General features: G+C 48.3%; 1 protein-coding gene across 7 annotated transcripts in view; it reads left to right on the top strand.

The window, feature by feature from the left end:
* Nucleotides 1-259: 259 nt before the first annotated feature.
* LOC118232891 (protein MTSS 1-like) overlaps nucleotides 260-16,787 on the top strand; it is a 48,877-nt gene continuing 32,349 nt past the window's right edge. For 4 of the 7 annotated variants that reach the window (XM_035428117.1, XM_035428116.1, XM_035428118.1 and 1 more), the window contains exons 1-3: nucleotides 260-925; nucleotides 3,440-3,501; nucleotides 5,938-6,011. In XM_035428117.1, coding sequence (XP_035284008.1) covers nucleotides 854-925; nucleotides 3,440-3,501; nucleotides 5,938-6,011 — 208 coding nt within the window. In that variant the 5' untranslated portion in view covers nucleotides 260-853. The remainder of the gene's footprint in view (nucleotides 926-3,439; nucleotides 3,502-5,937; nucleotides 6,012-16,787) is intronic. The other 3 variants (XM_035428120.1, XM_035428119.1, XM_035428115.1) reach the window with 2 other exon arrangements.

Here is a 16,787-nt window from a genome sequence, read left to right as displayed (position 1 = left end):
AAGGCCACGGCATACTGTACGTGTCTCTGAAGTTATTAATCTCGTTATATTTGGGCTGGAGAAAAAGAAGAAAAAAACATCGATTAGACATATCTTAGTATTCTTTTTTTATCTAGAACAATCTGTTGTCAATTGTACTGTGCATCTAACATTTAAATGTGCCTTAAAAATATTAGCTATTGAAGGGCCATTCAGGTAGCCTAAGCCTAACACATTGCAAGGCTTTATCAGGGAAGGAAACGAGGGCGCGCATTTCTTGCGTAGGGACGCCAGGTTCGCGCGCCCCGTGCTCTCGTCAGCTGCAGTGAGGTGCATTGAAATGTCTGAGCAGCTGAGGGAGAACTCAGCAGGAATTTCTGTCTCAGTGGTCTTGTTTCCTGCGTAACTCACATTTTTTGCGTGGAATACCGGCAATTTTTCACCTTTCCCATTGTGGCTGGGTAGCTGGCTACGACTTTTTTGATATGGCATGTACAGGAGAAACATGGAACTTATTCCAACGTGGAAAATAACGTGGGTTTTAAATCTCATCGACATCGCCCACTGCTGGCTTCTCCCTCTGCCTTGTTTGGGATAGCAGCACTCAGCCACACAGATTGTAGTCTAGCTTGATATCGCTACAGCTGTGTGAATAGATAGTCAGTTTGCAAGATAGCTAGGCGCATTTCTCGCCGAAATTATTTGGAGAAGCAGTTTTATTTTTTAGTCTGATCGGGCATCTTTTCAGACAAAAATATAACGCGGAACGGTCTTATTCAGATTTCACTCAAGGTAGCTGGTTAGATAGCTGGCTAGCTAGCTGCCCAGTCCGTCAATCTAGCTAGCTAGCTGGCTAGCAAGGTTGTGTCGGAAAATGGAGGCGGTTATTGAAAAAGAATGCAGTGCGCTTGGAGGACTTTTTCAGACCATAATCGGCGACATGAAGGTAATGACAATGTTATTAAAATGCTTCGTAATCGTTTTTCCCCAATCTAATGCAAGGCCCTTTTATTTGGTAATGATGTGTAGCACTAAATATGGCTATCCGGTAAACTGGCCAATGGGCTGGTTAGCCTGTTTTTATTGAATGGAAAACAATATCGACATCTATTATGACTGGATAGGTGGCTGGCTAACGTTAGTTGGTTCCCTGGCTAGATTAAAATGAATCAATTAGCTAAGTGGCAGTCACTGTAGTAGGACAAAATACGTTTCTACTGGCTTGAAATTCTAGCATACGTATCGATACCAAGCAAATGTTAACCAGCGCGGTATGAAAATCTGTTAAATTTTAAGTAATCCAACGCCAACGAATTGCTTAATTTGGCTCTCTCGTTTGTGCATATTTCCCCTGACACAATTCAGACTGAGAGCCTGCTCGAAATCATTGTTCAATAAAGCTCAGTGATATATTGTTCGCTAGCAATTGGCATCTAGGGTATGCACGGTGAGTTTGTTTTTCATTGCGTTCTGACCAGCTCGATACCACACAACCATACTGTCCGTTCACCAATTTCTACGTTGCTGGATAAAGTGAGGAATTGGCGACAGTAATGCTCAGAAGGCTAAAAAAGTTTAGTTAGCTTCATGTACGACATCAAGTCGTTATATTGCTACGTAGAATGTTGCATTGGAACGGCAATTGTTTAATTTAACCACAACTTAAGATGGTGCTTTCCGAAATTACTGAATTTATTTATTTGGCTTTTACATTTTTCTTTTCGGTCGTGGAATTGTTTATCCATTGGACTTGAGAATATATTGAGGGCAAGGGAACGAACACGGATGCGATCACTGGCTTACGTGGAACTGGACCCCATTTCACGAGGCATCGATCGTGTCACCTGTTGCAAATGCCCGAATGTTGAAAATAGCAGGGTGACCTCCAAGGGAGATGTGGCACTTGGTTGCATGTGACCATCTTCACTGACACGATAGAGGATCTTTTCCGCAGCGAAATTAAGCAGGGTCTAGCGTTAAAACGACAAATCCCAGAAGACTGCTAAGAGAGGTACATTGACGTATGGAACAGAAAACGGAAAATTCGGTTTCATACTCAAGCATGGTCAGAGTTGAAATGCACACATGATTCTCAAGTGTAGACTTGAGCACAGATCTTTATCATTAGTATTGCGGTTAAAAGTGATAACAGGTCTAAAATGAGAATGTCTGGGGGTACAGTTGTGATTGCAATTCAGCATTTAGATATACTGAAGATTTTAACGTTTATGGCTGTAAAAATTAATACGAAATAATCTTGTGCACTTTAGATGATTAATCTGAATGAATATCAGTAAAAATGTGCGGTAAGATGTAATCCTCTTGTATGGAAAACATTTTTTGGGAAGCAGTGGAAGAGACAACTGTGGTGTCTTATGGTAAAAAAAAAATCTGTGCTATATTACAGTAGCTGTTATTTAATCACACAGTGAGTTATATCACAGTCCACGATAAATCGTGCTTCCAAGTAAAGAAAGCAATTTTTTTTTTACAACTGAGGATGATTCATGCTATCCATCAAATTAGGCTTCCTGTCTCTCTGCTTCCTCCTGAGGGCTTCCATTTGTTTTATCTTGAAATGTCAACTCTGTTATTCAAAGACGGAATGTAATGAGGGTGCTGCTTAGAAAAATAAAAAAATGGCATCTTAATTTCTTTGGAGCCACATGGTTTCATGTGTTGCCAAGGTAACAACTGACTTGGTATCATGTGTTGTCTTGGTAACATTTGTTTGACTTATTACCTGAACAACAAGGGAGGTCCAAGAATACACATTTAAACTGTGGGGGGCAGTATCTGATTTAATCAGTTACTGTTGAAAACTGACCTTGTTATTGGGTTCTTAAACTTGAGCTCTTCGCTGTAGTTTCACCCTTCCCTTTTGCCTGTTTTCATGCTGCTTGAACCAATGGATGTGTTTTTTTTTACACGCATTTACCTATTGTGCAAGGGTACTGCCATTATCAGTTATAGTATCAGTCTTTCCGGTGTTCTGTTTTGTTTGACTAATGTTATAGTCATGTCTCTCCTGTTGAACCCTGGGGTCTTGGGCCTGCCAACTCTTGTCATGCATTGGATTCTGGTTCTAAACCCTGCCCCATTCACAGATCCTCAGACCTTTCAGTCTACAGAATATTTACACCTCTTATCTTCCAGCTTTGCTCATTTAGGCTATTTGTTAAAATTGTGCCCCACATTCACTGTGCTAGGCCAGTGTGTCAGAAGTCACACAGACTCATATATTGAATGCATGTAGGACAGGCCTGTAATATGGTTACAGAAAAAGATAGTGGTTTCAGATGTATGGATTTAGTGTGTTGACCCCTCTGATAGTGACTTGCGTTATTTTCCTGGTGTGATGCGCCATGCAGTTGATGTGTGTTTATTAAAGGGATGGATGATGTGTGTTTATTAAAGGGATGATGCATTTCCTGAAACGGTGTTTCCTTTGTCCCCACAGAGCAGCTACCCAGTCTGGGAGGATTTTATCAGCAAGGCTGGGAAGCTGCAGTCCCAGCTCAGGTAAACTGGGCTCCCATGTTACTGTTCTCTCTCTTTCTCTCTCTTCTCTTTCTCTCGCTCTTTATCTCTGTCTATCTCTGCTCACACACTGAGCAAAGCAATGACAGCTGTAAGCTGTATGACTGCTCTTTTGATAGAGGTCACACCAGAGCAGTTTATTTCCCGTTTTGCAGACCTGTCAATCATTTCCTTGCATGCACTTGCATCCACGTCAGAAGCCGCGAGCTGTTTTCAGAACAAATCCTATTGGTTGCACACATTCCTCACCTCATTTTTTTTTTTTTTTTGGAAGGCAACACGGCAATTTCCAGCTCTTTTTTTTATTGTGCTGTGGCCAGCAAAACTCCTGTTCCCACCCTTAGGCAGTGGAGGTCACAGTGGAGGGAACTCTGTTAGCTTCCACAGGTGTATGGGTTTCAGTTGAACTCCAGTCTAGCTGAACCGAAGCCTCTGACGGAATGTGGAACACCTGCTGGATGGAATGCGGACCACCTGCTGGGGTCAGCCGTTAGCTGGGGTCAGCCGTTAGCTGCTGGCCAAAAGGCATTTCTGTGGATGTCCAAGACACCACCGACTGGCCTGACCGCTAGATTCTGCCCAACTCTCCCCCTCACAGCGTTCCTTGAAAATGAAGTTTGGCGTTTCAAATGGTGTGACTATCCAGCGCAGAAGGTTATGTGAGCTCATTGGGGGGAAAAAGGCAACTAACCTTTATCAGGAGAGATTAACTGAGACTCATTTTGTCCTCGTTGTGGCTATAAAAGAGTGTCAGTGGGTGTGTTTTTGGCTTTTGTGGGTTAATAATTCACTCAATTGATCAATCAATCTGTCCCGCGCAACGGCCAGAGATACGTTTGATTTACAGAAATAATATCTGGATTGAGGTCTTTCTCTGCAGTTTGTAGTGCAGAGTAGTGGAAGGTCACATGTTATTTTCGGAGTGGATTACCTCCCTGTGGCCAAGTATTACTTTAGTCTGATTAAGTATATGTAGCAGTCACAAGAGTCAACATTAATGAGTTATTTCACACATTATTGCACTGATTTTTGGTAAAAGCAACACAGTTTAACATTTCTAAAATTCTTTGAAGAATTACCATTTGTAATTGTAGTAATGTAAGTCTTATAATTCTTGTAGCTTTTGTCTGTTAACTATAAGAGCTCCAGTCAGAATGATTTTTCTTAATGACATGCTTATTTTTTATTTACCATTATTTTCCTGACATGATTCAAGTTTGTCCCACATGTGAAATGTATTGAAATGTTGGGGTTTGAATGTGTCAGTGTGTAGTGCTGTGTGAGCAGTACTGAGTGAGCAGTGAATGGAGGATGACCCCTGTCACCTCCCACCCATATCCTTCCTCACTGCCCTTGGCAGTCGTCAGTCAGGTCAGCAGGGCAGAGTCCAGGCTTTGAGACACACACACACACACACACACACACACAGTCTCTCTCTCACGCGCACACACACGCACACACACACAGTCAGTAGTCACAAGGAAATCCTGTGTACAGAGTTCAGCTCCTGTAGCTACAGGAAAGAAGCCCAGTGAGCAGAATCTGCTCTTGTGGAGACTTGAGTACAATGTGCGCTTCCTTTTCTGGGGAGCTGGGATGCATGGACTACTTGGGGGCCCCTGCCACATTTATTTTCAGTTTCCCTTCAACAGAAATTGTATTTCTATAAAATTCTGCAATCTATAGGCTATGCCACCATAGTTGTCGTTCTTTCCTCAAGTTCTCACACTCTGGCTTAAGTCATTGCCTTCAATAACTTATTTTGTGTTTAGAGATCCCTGTTGAAACATTTCAAAGAAAATATAAATGGTTTCCACATTAATGATGTTTAAACATTGCAAAGATCCACTTAACTTCTTTGCAACTACCAAGGTTCTGAAAATACTGCTCCATGATTTAGGTCTCCTTTTCCAGTGAAGTCATTATGTTTTTTTTAAAAATAAATGTAAATGGAGAATGTTTTCCAAAGAGGTTAACTAGTTTAGAAGTCCAGTACCCTTACTCCTGAATTATACTTCCACCAAGGAACCTAACTCATTAATCTCATTCCCCTATCCCTTATCATCTCAACCTATCCCTTAACATTTAAAAAGTATTTTCCTTTTGGTTCAGTGTGACATAAATATAATTATCCATTAAAGCATTACTGGCAGTTGGATTATTAATTTAATCTACAAATGTCATAGCAAAGGGGTAGTAGTCAGACACAGAGAAGTAACCCTGCACCAAAGTCCAGCTTTAAATAATGGCTTATAAAAAGCATTGGCTCCCTGCCTCCCCTCATTTCCCTCAGTGGCTGATGAGAGAGATAAGGTGTTGAACGCGGTCCAGCCGCCGCAGATGCACGTGCAGCCGGCGTGTGATTTCCCTGAAGCGCGCACGCTCGTGAGCAGCTGTGTTTCCCCCTCTCTCTTCCAGAGCCACCATGGTAGCCGCCGCCGCCTTCCTGGACGCCTTTCAGAAAGTAGCGGACCTGGCGACCGGCGCACGAGGTGAGCAGGTGTCCCGGACTCGCGGGAGGGACGGAAGGAAGGGGCGGGGTGGGGTGGGGGAAGGAAGGAAGGGGTTGGGGGGTGGGCTGGGCGGGGCGTGTCCGTAAACCCATCTCCCGGCAGCAGAGGCGGGGGGCGGAGTCGAGCGTGTAAGGTGGCAGGAGGAGGGTGGGGCCGGTAAGCGAGCCGTCAGGAGAGCTCCTGTACGGCATCGCAGCGCTTTATTTGGTTTTATGCTCTGTGGCATCTGGGGCCGTAACTCATAATGCTGCAGGGCTGAGTCACCATCTGGCCTTCGGGAGGGTAAGACGGCTTTACTGGTGGTCAGATACTTTATGGAACCACGTAACGGCTGGGTCTCTAGATTGGAAATGGTGGTGGGGGGGGGGGGGGTTGCCCAGTGTATTTTATTGTCTTTGGAGCACAGATGGATAAATCCCATCAGGCCGTCAGTTTATCTTCCTTCCCCAACGACCACGTTCTGTCCCCAAAGCTCGGTCTGCGCTCGGCACTGCCGGCCTCACCGCCGGTCACTGCTCGCGAATCGGCCGCTCGGGCGGGCGAACAGGTGGGCATTTTGAGAAGCTTGCTCAGAAACGGTGGACTTGACCTGCGGCTAAGCGCTTGGGAGAGCACAGGCAGGAGAGCGTGGCTTCAGAATTTCCCGTAACCCCACCCAGTTTGGGCTCTGTTCTCCGCAGGGCTCCTGGAAGCCCCTCCCCTTCCTCCTCCTCGTTGTTTTCCGCTCGCACACGCCCTCCCTGCTTCTCCATGCCTAATGCTGCGGAAGGCTGGGGTGCATAGAGCAGACTGGTGGTGCTAAACCCCACTAACGCTAAACCCTCTCACAATTCTGCTGCATGTAGCGGCAGTGTTATAACATTAACAGAACGTACCGCTAACATTGTGAAAACATTCTGCGTTGGCTGGGAATCCCTTCAGTACTGCGCTTGCTCTGGGATGTTGAGGAACTGAAATTCATTTGATGGGTTTTGAAGCTGGTGACCTTTGTTTTTTCCCTGATCAGAGTAAGATTTCAGCTGTTGGCTGCAGCTTGCATCTGTGTCCTGCGCTCCAGTGTAATTGACTGCAGCTGTGACCCGCATGGCAATTTCTCCGATGCGTATCTGCACGCGCTGGCAACCCGAGGGCTCTTCCCCGGTCCCGAGCCGACGAGCGTGCCAGCGTGCCCAGCGCCCACGTTCGTTCCGGCTCCACGCCGGCAAACCCGCCATTTACATCCCCACGCCTCTGATTGGCGGTTCAAAGAAACGTTAACGAGCAGAGCAGCCACCCCCCCCCCCCCTCGTTTTCGGAAGCGTGGCTAAGCCGGATCTGGCCTGGCTGTCGGCCTGTCGGCCCGTCGGCCCTGTGGGGATCATGTTCTCTCGTTCATCGCTCTTCTGCCTCTGATGCCCATGGCATGATCCGCTGACGTTAGCCCTGCCTTATTAATTCAGTTCCCTCTGCACCGGATGTTTCCCCCGGCTTGTTGCGTGTGTGTGGTGTGTGTTTGTGTGTGTGTGTGTGTGTGTGTGTGTGTGTGTGAGCGTGTGTGTGTGTCTATGAATGTGTTTTATGTTTGAATGGGTGTGCGCAGGTTTGTTTGTGAGACAATAATAAGCCAGCTGCTGCGACATCGCTGTATCTGTGTACGTGTATTTATGTGTGCGTGTGTGTGCGTGTATGTGTGTGTGTGTGTGTGTGTGAGAGTGTGAGCGTGTGCAGTACCGCAGACTGCAGAAGGAAGCCTGGGAGCTGGGATCCCTGCGTGAGCTCACTGCAGCACAGACCATCATCTGCCGGACACATCCTGCCTCTGTTTGTGCTGCTATTAATAGCTAATGGCTAATGGCAGCTGAGAAAGACACACATCTGTCAGAGCAGAGCAGCGCTGAGGAAAGGCGGGTGTGGCTGCCGTTAGCGTTCACGCCAGAGGCTTTCGCAGAGCGGCTAACGAGCCCGCGCCGCGCGGATCCCTCGCGCGCTTCTCCCTCCCTGTTTCTGGAGGTGGAGGCACAGGCTAACCGGAGCGCGGTGCAAAGCTACCTGCTCCCCCCAGCGTGTAACGTTACATTGCACTGCAGTCCGCTCAACCAGCCCTCTCCTCCCAGCCCCCTGAAATCCCAGCACTGCTGTGGTCCACAGCCCTAATTGTCTGCGCGGGCTCCTCTCAGGGGGCTCGGGTTTTATGCGCCCAAAGCCCCAGGGTCTTTTCTTGGAGGAATGAAACGGAAATAATAATAAAAAAACTCAATTTAGAGCGCGCGTTTTTGTGACTGGCTTTCTTCCCCATATGGTGTTTTATGGCGAGTGTCTGTAACAATACCGCGGCGGGCCACCACCCAGCGCTGGATTTACGCTACGCTGTTCAGGGCTGGTTAAAGTGCGAGATCCCCCACAACGAGTCGTTCACTTCCTCAGGCGCTCCGCGTGCGTGCGGGCTCTCCTTCCGCTCGTTACGGGAAGGGCGCGGTTTTCCTCCAGACCTCGGCGCGCGGCAGAGGCTCGTCCTCCTCGGCCTCCGCCGCAGACGAACGACGGAGCTCTCTGAACGGCGGTAGCAGGGCGTTTGAGAACGAAAGCGGACAAAAACCCGCAAAAAGCAAGCGAGAACCTGGGGCGGAGGTGAGAGGGGAAACGCCCGAGGAGGAGCCCGGACCCGGCCGTCACGCGTGGCGGTTCGGTCCCGTTCCGTGTCTTCGGAATGAAAACGGAAAAATGGGATGGCAGTTTGCCTTTAAGGCTGCTTTTGGGTGTGACCAGACCCAGAGGGGAGCCAAAATGGCGGCGCGCGTAGCTCCCGCTGCGAGGTTCGCCTGAAATAGCGCCTTTCGTTGCGTTCAGTGGGCGCGCTGAGGGCGTGGGCCCTCGGCGAGGACAGCCCCGTGGCGGCGGTGGCGGCGGGGGTGAGGCTGACCGCGGGCTTTCTGTTCGCCGGTCTCCGTGTAAACACGCCAGTGTCCTGGCTTTGCCACCGTTTCCCCTCACGCTGTGTTTTTGTTTTGTTTCTGCTCCGCTCCACCTGGGCGTGGCACTGGGCTCCTTTTCAAACGCGCCTTAGTTTTCCGAGGGATTGTGTAACAGGGTGCCAGGTGTCATGTCAACTCCAGGGCATAACCCCACTTCTGCTGTCGTGGTCATGGCAACCCACAGTCTTACTGAGTCAGCTGCACCTTTACTTGTGGTTTACTTTCACACGCACACATTTGCATGCGCGCACACTCACACACCCACTCACACACAAACACGCACACGCACACTCACACACGCACACACACGCACACACAGTCTACATCGGGGGCCTTCTCATATCTCTCTCATTACTGTATACGAGTTCCCCATAGACCACCAGTGTAGGTCTGCCTTTGTAGCCTTCCTTTTACTAGAGCAGTGAGAGTGCATTATTCATGTCTGTTCCTCTGGCGGTGGTGCGGTTCTCTCTCTCCTGCTTCAGGCTGTGGTTCTTTAATTTTGCGACACCGATACCCTCTGATTTTTTTTTTTTTTTGGTAATGTTTCCCCACCCTGTAAGAGGTGCCCGGTATGGTACACTTGTCAGAACATGTGTCTTCAAGCTTCAGAAGCTCCCACATGAAGCTTTTTATATATTCAGGTGTTAATTAGTTTTTTTTTTTATGATAACCCTTTGGCACGGTTTTCTTGACACGCTAGGGAGAATCCTGTATAAAGTCGGCTTGCCGTATTGCTTTTTGCAGGGAGTCATGGGAGTTTGGTCTTCCGTGGAAGTGCCTTCGCAGCCGAAGGGCGAAATCTGAGACCCCACAGGGATGCAGTGCTGCTTCTGCCGCTTCTGAGAGGTCGTCCTCTGTGCTGTTCCTACCAGAGACTCCCAGTCCTCAGCATCTGGCCCTGTAGGAGAACATTCTGTACCTAGGCCAGAGGGGCTGGCCTCTGATTGGTTAGCCGTCGTGTGACAGCTGTCGCCATGGCACCCCTGTGACAGAAGCATTTCAGACATGACGGTGTTACCGAAGCTAAGCCACCCTCTGTTTTGGATATGAGAGTAAGGTTACCGAAGGTTGGCCACCCTCTTTTTTCAGAAACGAGCGTGACATTACCAAAGGCTCCGTCTGGGGTATGACGGCAGTATTAGCAAAGCTTAACTTCTTCTGTCTGGGGTATGACTGCTATATTACCAAAGGCTATTCATAATTTGTCTGGGACTGGACAGCAGTGTTACTGAAGGTTATTCACCTTCTGGCTTGGACAGTATGAAAAATACCCTCTCGTATCTGATGAATGACAGTAAACTCAGTTAAAGAAAATAAACGGTCTGAACGGGAGGACTATGAAAATTCCCAGAAGCCCTCTAATTTAATCCTTGCACTTATTAAAGTGGGATTATGTGAAATGGTTGTGGCCGGTGGATTACGCGGTCATGCGGTTTGGGGGAAACCCTGGTGTGGCCGGAGAGGGCGGGGGCGTGCTCTGCAGGGGAGCTGGGCGGACGGACGGACGGACAGATCGCCAAACAGACGTAAGCACAGAAAGGGGGGCGGTCCTCCGTATGCGGCACGCTGCCAATAGCGGCCTCGGGCCGTCTGTCTCTGTTCCCGCCTCCCCGAGACATCAGATCTCTGGAGCCTCATCCAGGACAAGTCTTATCAAGCAGCAGAGCTACACTTTCACACTCTGTGGGCCAGAACAGCCAGGGGGAAAGACATGCTAATGAAAGGCCATGAGAAGAACATGAAATGGATTTTAATAAAGAATAAAAGAGGCTTTTACCTCACAAGCGGCTTTTAAACTTTTTTTTTTAAACTCTCCACAAATGGAGCGTCAGTATTGCTGGTGGCTGCGCTCAATTGAAAGGGTGCCATTGCTTTTAGCTGAAAGCTGAAGATTTCAGTGCCATGTGGGGCACAGAATAGACTCGCTCTTTAGCTGTGTGATGCGCTAATGCTAAATGCAACCCCTTGAAGTTTCGTCTTGGATTGACCTCACAGGCACAGGTTTCAAAGTCTGATGCGAAACCCAAAGCAAAAACAAAAGCAGGAGTACCTACGCAGGTGCTGGGCTTTATCTCCCTGGCGACAAACATTTTACTGACGCATGATAAGATTTTAAAGCTCCTTAATAAGCCTGAAGATAAAGCGTTTAGCTTGACTCCCTCTGCTTTTCATACTTGCGCAGTCAAAAGAACATAAACCTGCTTTCAGGCTGGCAGGTTCCTGAAATGACATCACTGCAGATGTTCACTGAAAGTGCCTGCCTGGCTGCTCTGGCCCTCCTCTGGTCTGTTTTTTTTTTTTTTTGCACTTTGCTGAGCTTCCACCATCAGTGAATGGCCTCTTGGCGCATTTAAGCTGTCCAGGGCATTGTTCCTTGTGATTTAAGTTCTGGGTGTCGGTAGAGTTCACCCATCCCTGGGGATTTGGCGCATCTGAAGTCACTTAGAGGAGGTCTGTGTTTATCTGTGCTAGAGGTCAGCGGTTGGGCGCTCGTGTGGGAGTCCTTAAGGGGGCGTGGTCAGCGCAGGTGGTTTTCTGATCAGCATCGCTTTTGGAATGCAGCGGGGCAAATGGTGCGATCTGAAAAACTCATTCATGCTGAAAAGCTTTTTTGCTTCCGAGACCTTTTTAGGGGAGCAGTAATGCTAAATGCTCCTGAGTTTGCCATCTCATAAATGGATTGAAGGTCTTGTGCTGGACCATGTTCTTGAAAGGCCACGTATTTGGGGGAAAAAAAACTTTGGCACTCCGAACAAAACAAATTATTTTCGATCGGACCCTGCAAATGTAAAATCAATATCATTCATGTGCAAATGTTCATTGTTGGTGCATTGTACTGTATTTTATAAGATCAATTTAAGTTGACACTAAATCCAGGATATGTACAACTGACATTTTGTTCTTGTATGATAAAGGGAGGGTAAATTTGGTTATAAAAACATGGAGATTTATTTTATAATATACTTTTTTTATTGTTCCCCAGCCCCTAAATTTGGACAGTCTAAAAGTAAGTCTTGGTCCATTCGAAAGCTTGTGAGCATGCTCACCAGTAGGCACACCGGCCACAGGTAGGTAGCCGCAACATGGAGTACAGCCTATTTTATTTAATTAATTTTTTTATTAAGGGAGGCTTTAGCCTTGGACTGGAGGATGTCCAGGCAGCGTTGCGGGTCTGGCGAACATCAGCGTTTGTGATGTCATGTGCTGCAGTTCTGCTTGTGTGCTGTGCCAGGCCACCTTGCTTTGGCTCCAGCTCTTGTTAGCCTGGTTTCAGTTCCACAGAGGGATGGAAAAACAAGTTTTAGATTCCCTTTAATTCTGCTGGATCAGAACTGTTTCCAAAGCTTCTTTTGAAAATGACACTATGGTCTTTGAATCAGTTAGTTTTCACAGGACAGGTTTTTTGGACCAAATAATAATTTTTCAGCTGTATCTCCTTTTCCAGCCGAAGTATAGTTCTCCCTCCCCCCCCCCCCTTGTACTCAGTCATCGCTCTGTGGAGAATTTGGTCCTTCAGTCACTGTCCTGTTTGCTTTGGCCTGATTCGACTGTTATGAAGCTGCCTCTCCTTAACTTCACATGACATGACTTACCACAAGGTCATCAATTATTAAATTAGGTCAAATCTAGATCTAGATCTTATTAAGCAGTTACTGTGCTTGGGAGATATACTCTGAAGTCTCTCCTAGACTGTACTTCACAGACAGAAAATACTGGTTGTCTGTAACCAGCACATTTAACTCGAATTAGGGCATGAAGCTACTTGATCCAAGACTTAAATGCCTTCGGAATGGGAATGCTCCGGGCAAAATGAACTCATTTGGACGTCTGAAATGCAGTGTCATCCTTGCAAGGATACATAAGAGGGCTTCAGCTATGATATGAGGCTTTCCCCCCTTCCAAAAAAAAGTAGAGTAATTAAAAAAGTAAATAAATAGCCTAATGCTAATTGTTCTCTGACAATTAGAAGTGTAACTAAATATCTGATTTTTATAATGCAGTACCTTACCTTGTTTACTCGGTGCACACATTTAAAAGAAAGACACCTTTTTCGTAGCAAATGTATCTCTGTTTTTCATCAGTTTTACAATGTAGTTGAAACTGAGCGTGCTCAATTTCCCTTCATTATGGTCTCCCAGTTCCCAGAATGCACTGCAAATCTTCTCTCCCCCCTTCTGCTTATTAACATGAGGATAGCGCACTTCTAAAAATGGATATACATTTATATTCCTCGCAGTGAGGCTCAGACCAGCTTAGCATACGAAGCGTGCTCTGTCTGCTTAGCTCAGCATTCAAGGGCTGTATGTATGCATTTCGTTGATCAATAACTTTGTAAAAGAATGAGTGATGACAGAACTGGGAATTGCAAATTTGTTGCAGTCTACCGAGGAGGAGGAGAGATAGAAGGCAGCAGTTTCAGCTTTGGCTCCAAGTAGGTTACAAAACCATGCAAAGCTTAGAGATTTACTCGTTATTGTAGCTGTTAAAACAACTCAAGAGTTTTCAGTTTGGATACTAAGTATTGACGCTGTAAGATTTCAGATTTACTGCAAAGTTACCCTGTAAGTGAAAGTAATGTGTAATGTGAACGTATCACTTTATTCACTGTCAAAGGGGAAGAGGCTTTTGTGCCTAAGGCTCATTGAATGAAGTGGTGGGTTGGTGGGATCGGGCTACTGTACTTGACAGTGGGCTCTTTGTGGCCACTTCCAGCCTCGTCCAGTCACTGGTCCGCGGGGCTGTTAGAGTGGACGGCAGCGTCTGTCGGCAGGGGGACGTCCAGGGCCGCAGCGTGGGCGTGGAGACGGAGCGCGACAGGGAGGGGAGTGCTGTTACGGACGCGCCGTGGGGCCTGCTGGCCAGTGGCGCCCCCTACTGAGGCTCCGGCACACAGGCAGCCAGTCTCACCGCGGCGGACCCAATGGGCTGCCCTGTAAAGGAAATCCCATGAGGTCAGAGTGGCCCGTGAGCAGAGGCACACTGGAGGGCGGGGTCACATTTCGGCCCGGAAAGCCAGAGCTATGCGCGTTCCATTAAGGAGTCACACGTGTTAGCGTTATCTTATTTAGCGGTATCAGCGTTTCCCTCCTTTCCTTACTTACCCTTCCTTATCCACTGTAAATGTGCCGGTAATGGAGTGTGCATAAATAGCGGGGAGAGGACTGAACCGGTGGCCGTGGCAACTGGGGGATGGAAGCCTGGCGTCACAGTTTATTTGCTTATCGCAGGCTCCTGTCAACGCCCGTGATGCGTCTGGACTCGCTGGGTAAGCGTAGCTCAGAACTAGTTTCCCTCGCTCGTAATCACGCAGATTGAGTTGTTATGATAAGGAGACAAGCCCTTTTACCCTGCAGTGCAGAACCTCCTTTAAACCCACTCTATCCTGAGCGGGTGCGGTTGTCGTGCCACTTGACTGCGACCTCGAATCGCCGCCTTTAATTTGAACGTTTTTACAACCCGTCCTTTTTTTCCCCGTCGTCCCGAAATGTGCAATTATCCAGCGCGCCGACGTACGCCGCTCGTCGGGAGATGTCGACCGCGAGGGCGGCGCGCGGTGACTCAGCGTGATTGCATGTTGTCTCGTCGGTCTGCGCACGAATCGAGGCTCGCGACGCTCGGTGTCGAAATGGCGCAGCTCCAATTCCGTGGGATGCTTGCAGTTATTTGTTTTTTTTATTATTATCGCTGCTGCGGACGGGTACCGAATGCTGCGTTTCGGGTTTGTGTGGTTTTTTGTGACGGGCAGGGCGATCGGGGTTCTGGTTCCTGGGCGTCGGCCTCTCCGGAGCCGCTGTGTTGCGTCTCAGTTCGGCGGGCGGCTCTCGGCCTGCCGCGGCCCAGCGTGAGTTCGCGGCTGAATTATTAAGCTCCCCAGCAGGACGCGCCGGCGTACCCCACGGTCTCACCTTTCCTTCTTCAGCAAATGGCGCTCGTTAGTGCTCGGTGAATCCAATAAAAATGAAAAATAAATTGCCTAAATTAACTGCCTTTTGAATGTATGAGAGAGTAAGGACTCTGGACCCTGAACAGCAGTGTGATTGTGCAGTCTGGGCGTAAATGATTTTTCTCCCAGTTATTCCTTTTAAAAATGTTGGTATGACTGTCTGAGGTAAAATAATCGCTCCTCAAAATGGCGAATTAAAACTGGTGCATTGACCCATTGCGTGTGTATAGATGCATGAGGGCAATCTCGTTGTATCTGAATGTGTGTGAAACTGCTGCTATCCTGAGTGTGGCTTGTAGGAGCACCCTCACTCTGTGCTGCTCTCTCTCACTCTGCTGCTTTCTCTCTCTCTCTGCTGCTCTGTCTCTCAATCTGTTCTGCTCTCTTTCTCTCTTGCTCTGTGTTGCACTCTCTCCCTCACTCTGTGCTGTTCTCTTTCACTCTGCGCTGCTGCTCTCTCTCGCTCTACGCTGCTCTCTCTCACTGTGTGCTGCTCTCTCTCAATCTGTACTACTCTCTCTCTCTAGCTGTTTGGTACACTCTCTGTCAGTGCTGCTCTCTCTTGCTCTGCGCTGCTCTCTCTCTTGCTCTGTGCTGCTCTTTGTGCTGCTTTCCATTTTTCCTCTTTGAGGGCAGATTTGCATTCTGTCTCGTGCTTCATTTCAATAGCACGGCTCTTTATTTTCTCTAAATAAAGCTTAATTGCTTTGGCCGTGTCTTCCCAGTAGCCTGTACGTTTGGTCAGGAACGGCAGTTTTGAATTGCTTGCTGCTTGATAAAGAGGCAGCCTGTTTTAATTGCATTTCACCTGCAGTGTGGGCCACGGTGATGTCCATTTCATTTAATTTAACCTGTCAGACTCTCGCCGAGACGGCAGCTGCTTCTCTCGCAGAAGGCAGCCTACGTCCCGACTCCGTGCGGGGGCAAATTCGCTTATGTCTCGCACGTTTCGTCCGTTTCGTTTCTGACCTGACGTTAAATTAATTTGGAGGGTAATTGAATGCAGTTGACTTACGAATTGCTACGAAGTCCCACGCCTCACATACTCAAATAATTATTTTCCCCCAAAAACAAGCTACAGTGACTGGTGGGTACTTGTGTTAGAAATGAAGAGGGGAAATGTGTACAACCGATAGCCTCCCACACTGCAGGCTAAAAACCTGTGAAACTGTACAAAACCTGAGTTACTGAATTGGGTTATTAGAAGGTGTCCTCTTTGTCATGTGCGAAAGGCCGGGTAACAGCGCAGAGGAAACGTGGAACGTTCGGCCAGAGCTCTGTGTAGCTGGGTCAGCCATCTGCAGCGGGATGAGTGCATCACGGTCCGATCGCCGGGAGTGAGAAAGGCCCGCGGCCTCGCGGCTAACGAGACCCAGCGAGAGGCTCGGAGATGACCGGCTAACTGACGGCCTCCCGCGGCCCAGACCCGCAGCGTGCGCTCGCCGCTGACCCCGCCCTCCCCCCATACACAGACCCGCAGTGTGCGCTCGCCGCTGACCCCGCCCTCCCCCCATACACAGACCCGCAGCGTGCGCTCGCCGCTGACCCCGCCCTCCCCCCATACACAGACCCGCAGTGTGCGCTCGCCGCTGACCCCGCCCTCCCCCATACACAGACCCGCAGTGTGCGCTCGCCGCTGACCCCGCCCTCCCCACATACACAGACCCGCAGTGTGCGCTCGCCGCTGACCCCGCCCTCCCCCCCCCAATACACATAGCTGCAGCGTGGTAATATTTATAACTGTGATGCCTAATGGCCCTTAGACTGTAGTCGATATGGTTCCCATCTTCACTCCAGTCTCTACAATGTTTCCGGACTTTTTTCCCGGAAAGGTGTACTTTTCAACGGAGAGAAACG

Source organism: Anguilla anguilla, chromosome 8 (genome assembly GCF_013347855.1).
Source record: "Anguilla anguilla isolate fAngAng1 chromosome 8, fAngAng1.pri, whole genome shotgun sequence".
Taxonomy (NCBI): Eukaryota; Metazoa; Chordata; class Actinopteri; order Anguilliformes; family Anguillidae; genus Anguilla; species Anguilla anguilla.
This window is presented reverse-complemented; position numbering and strand designations above follow the sequence as displayed.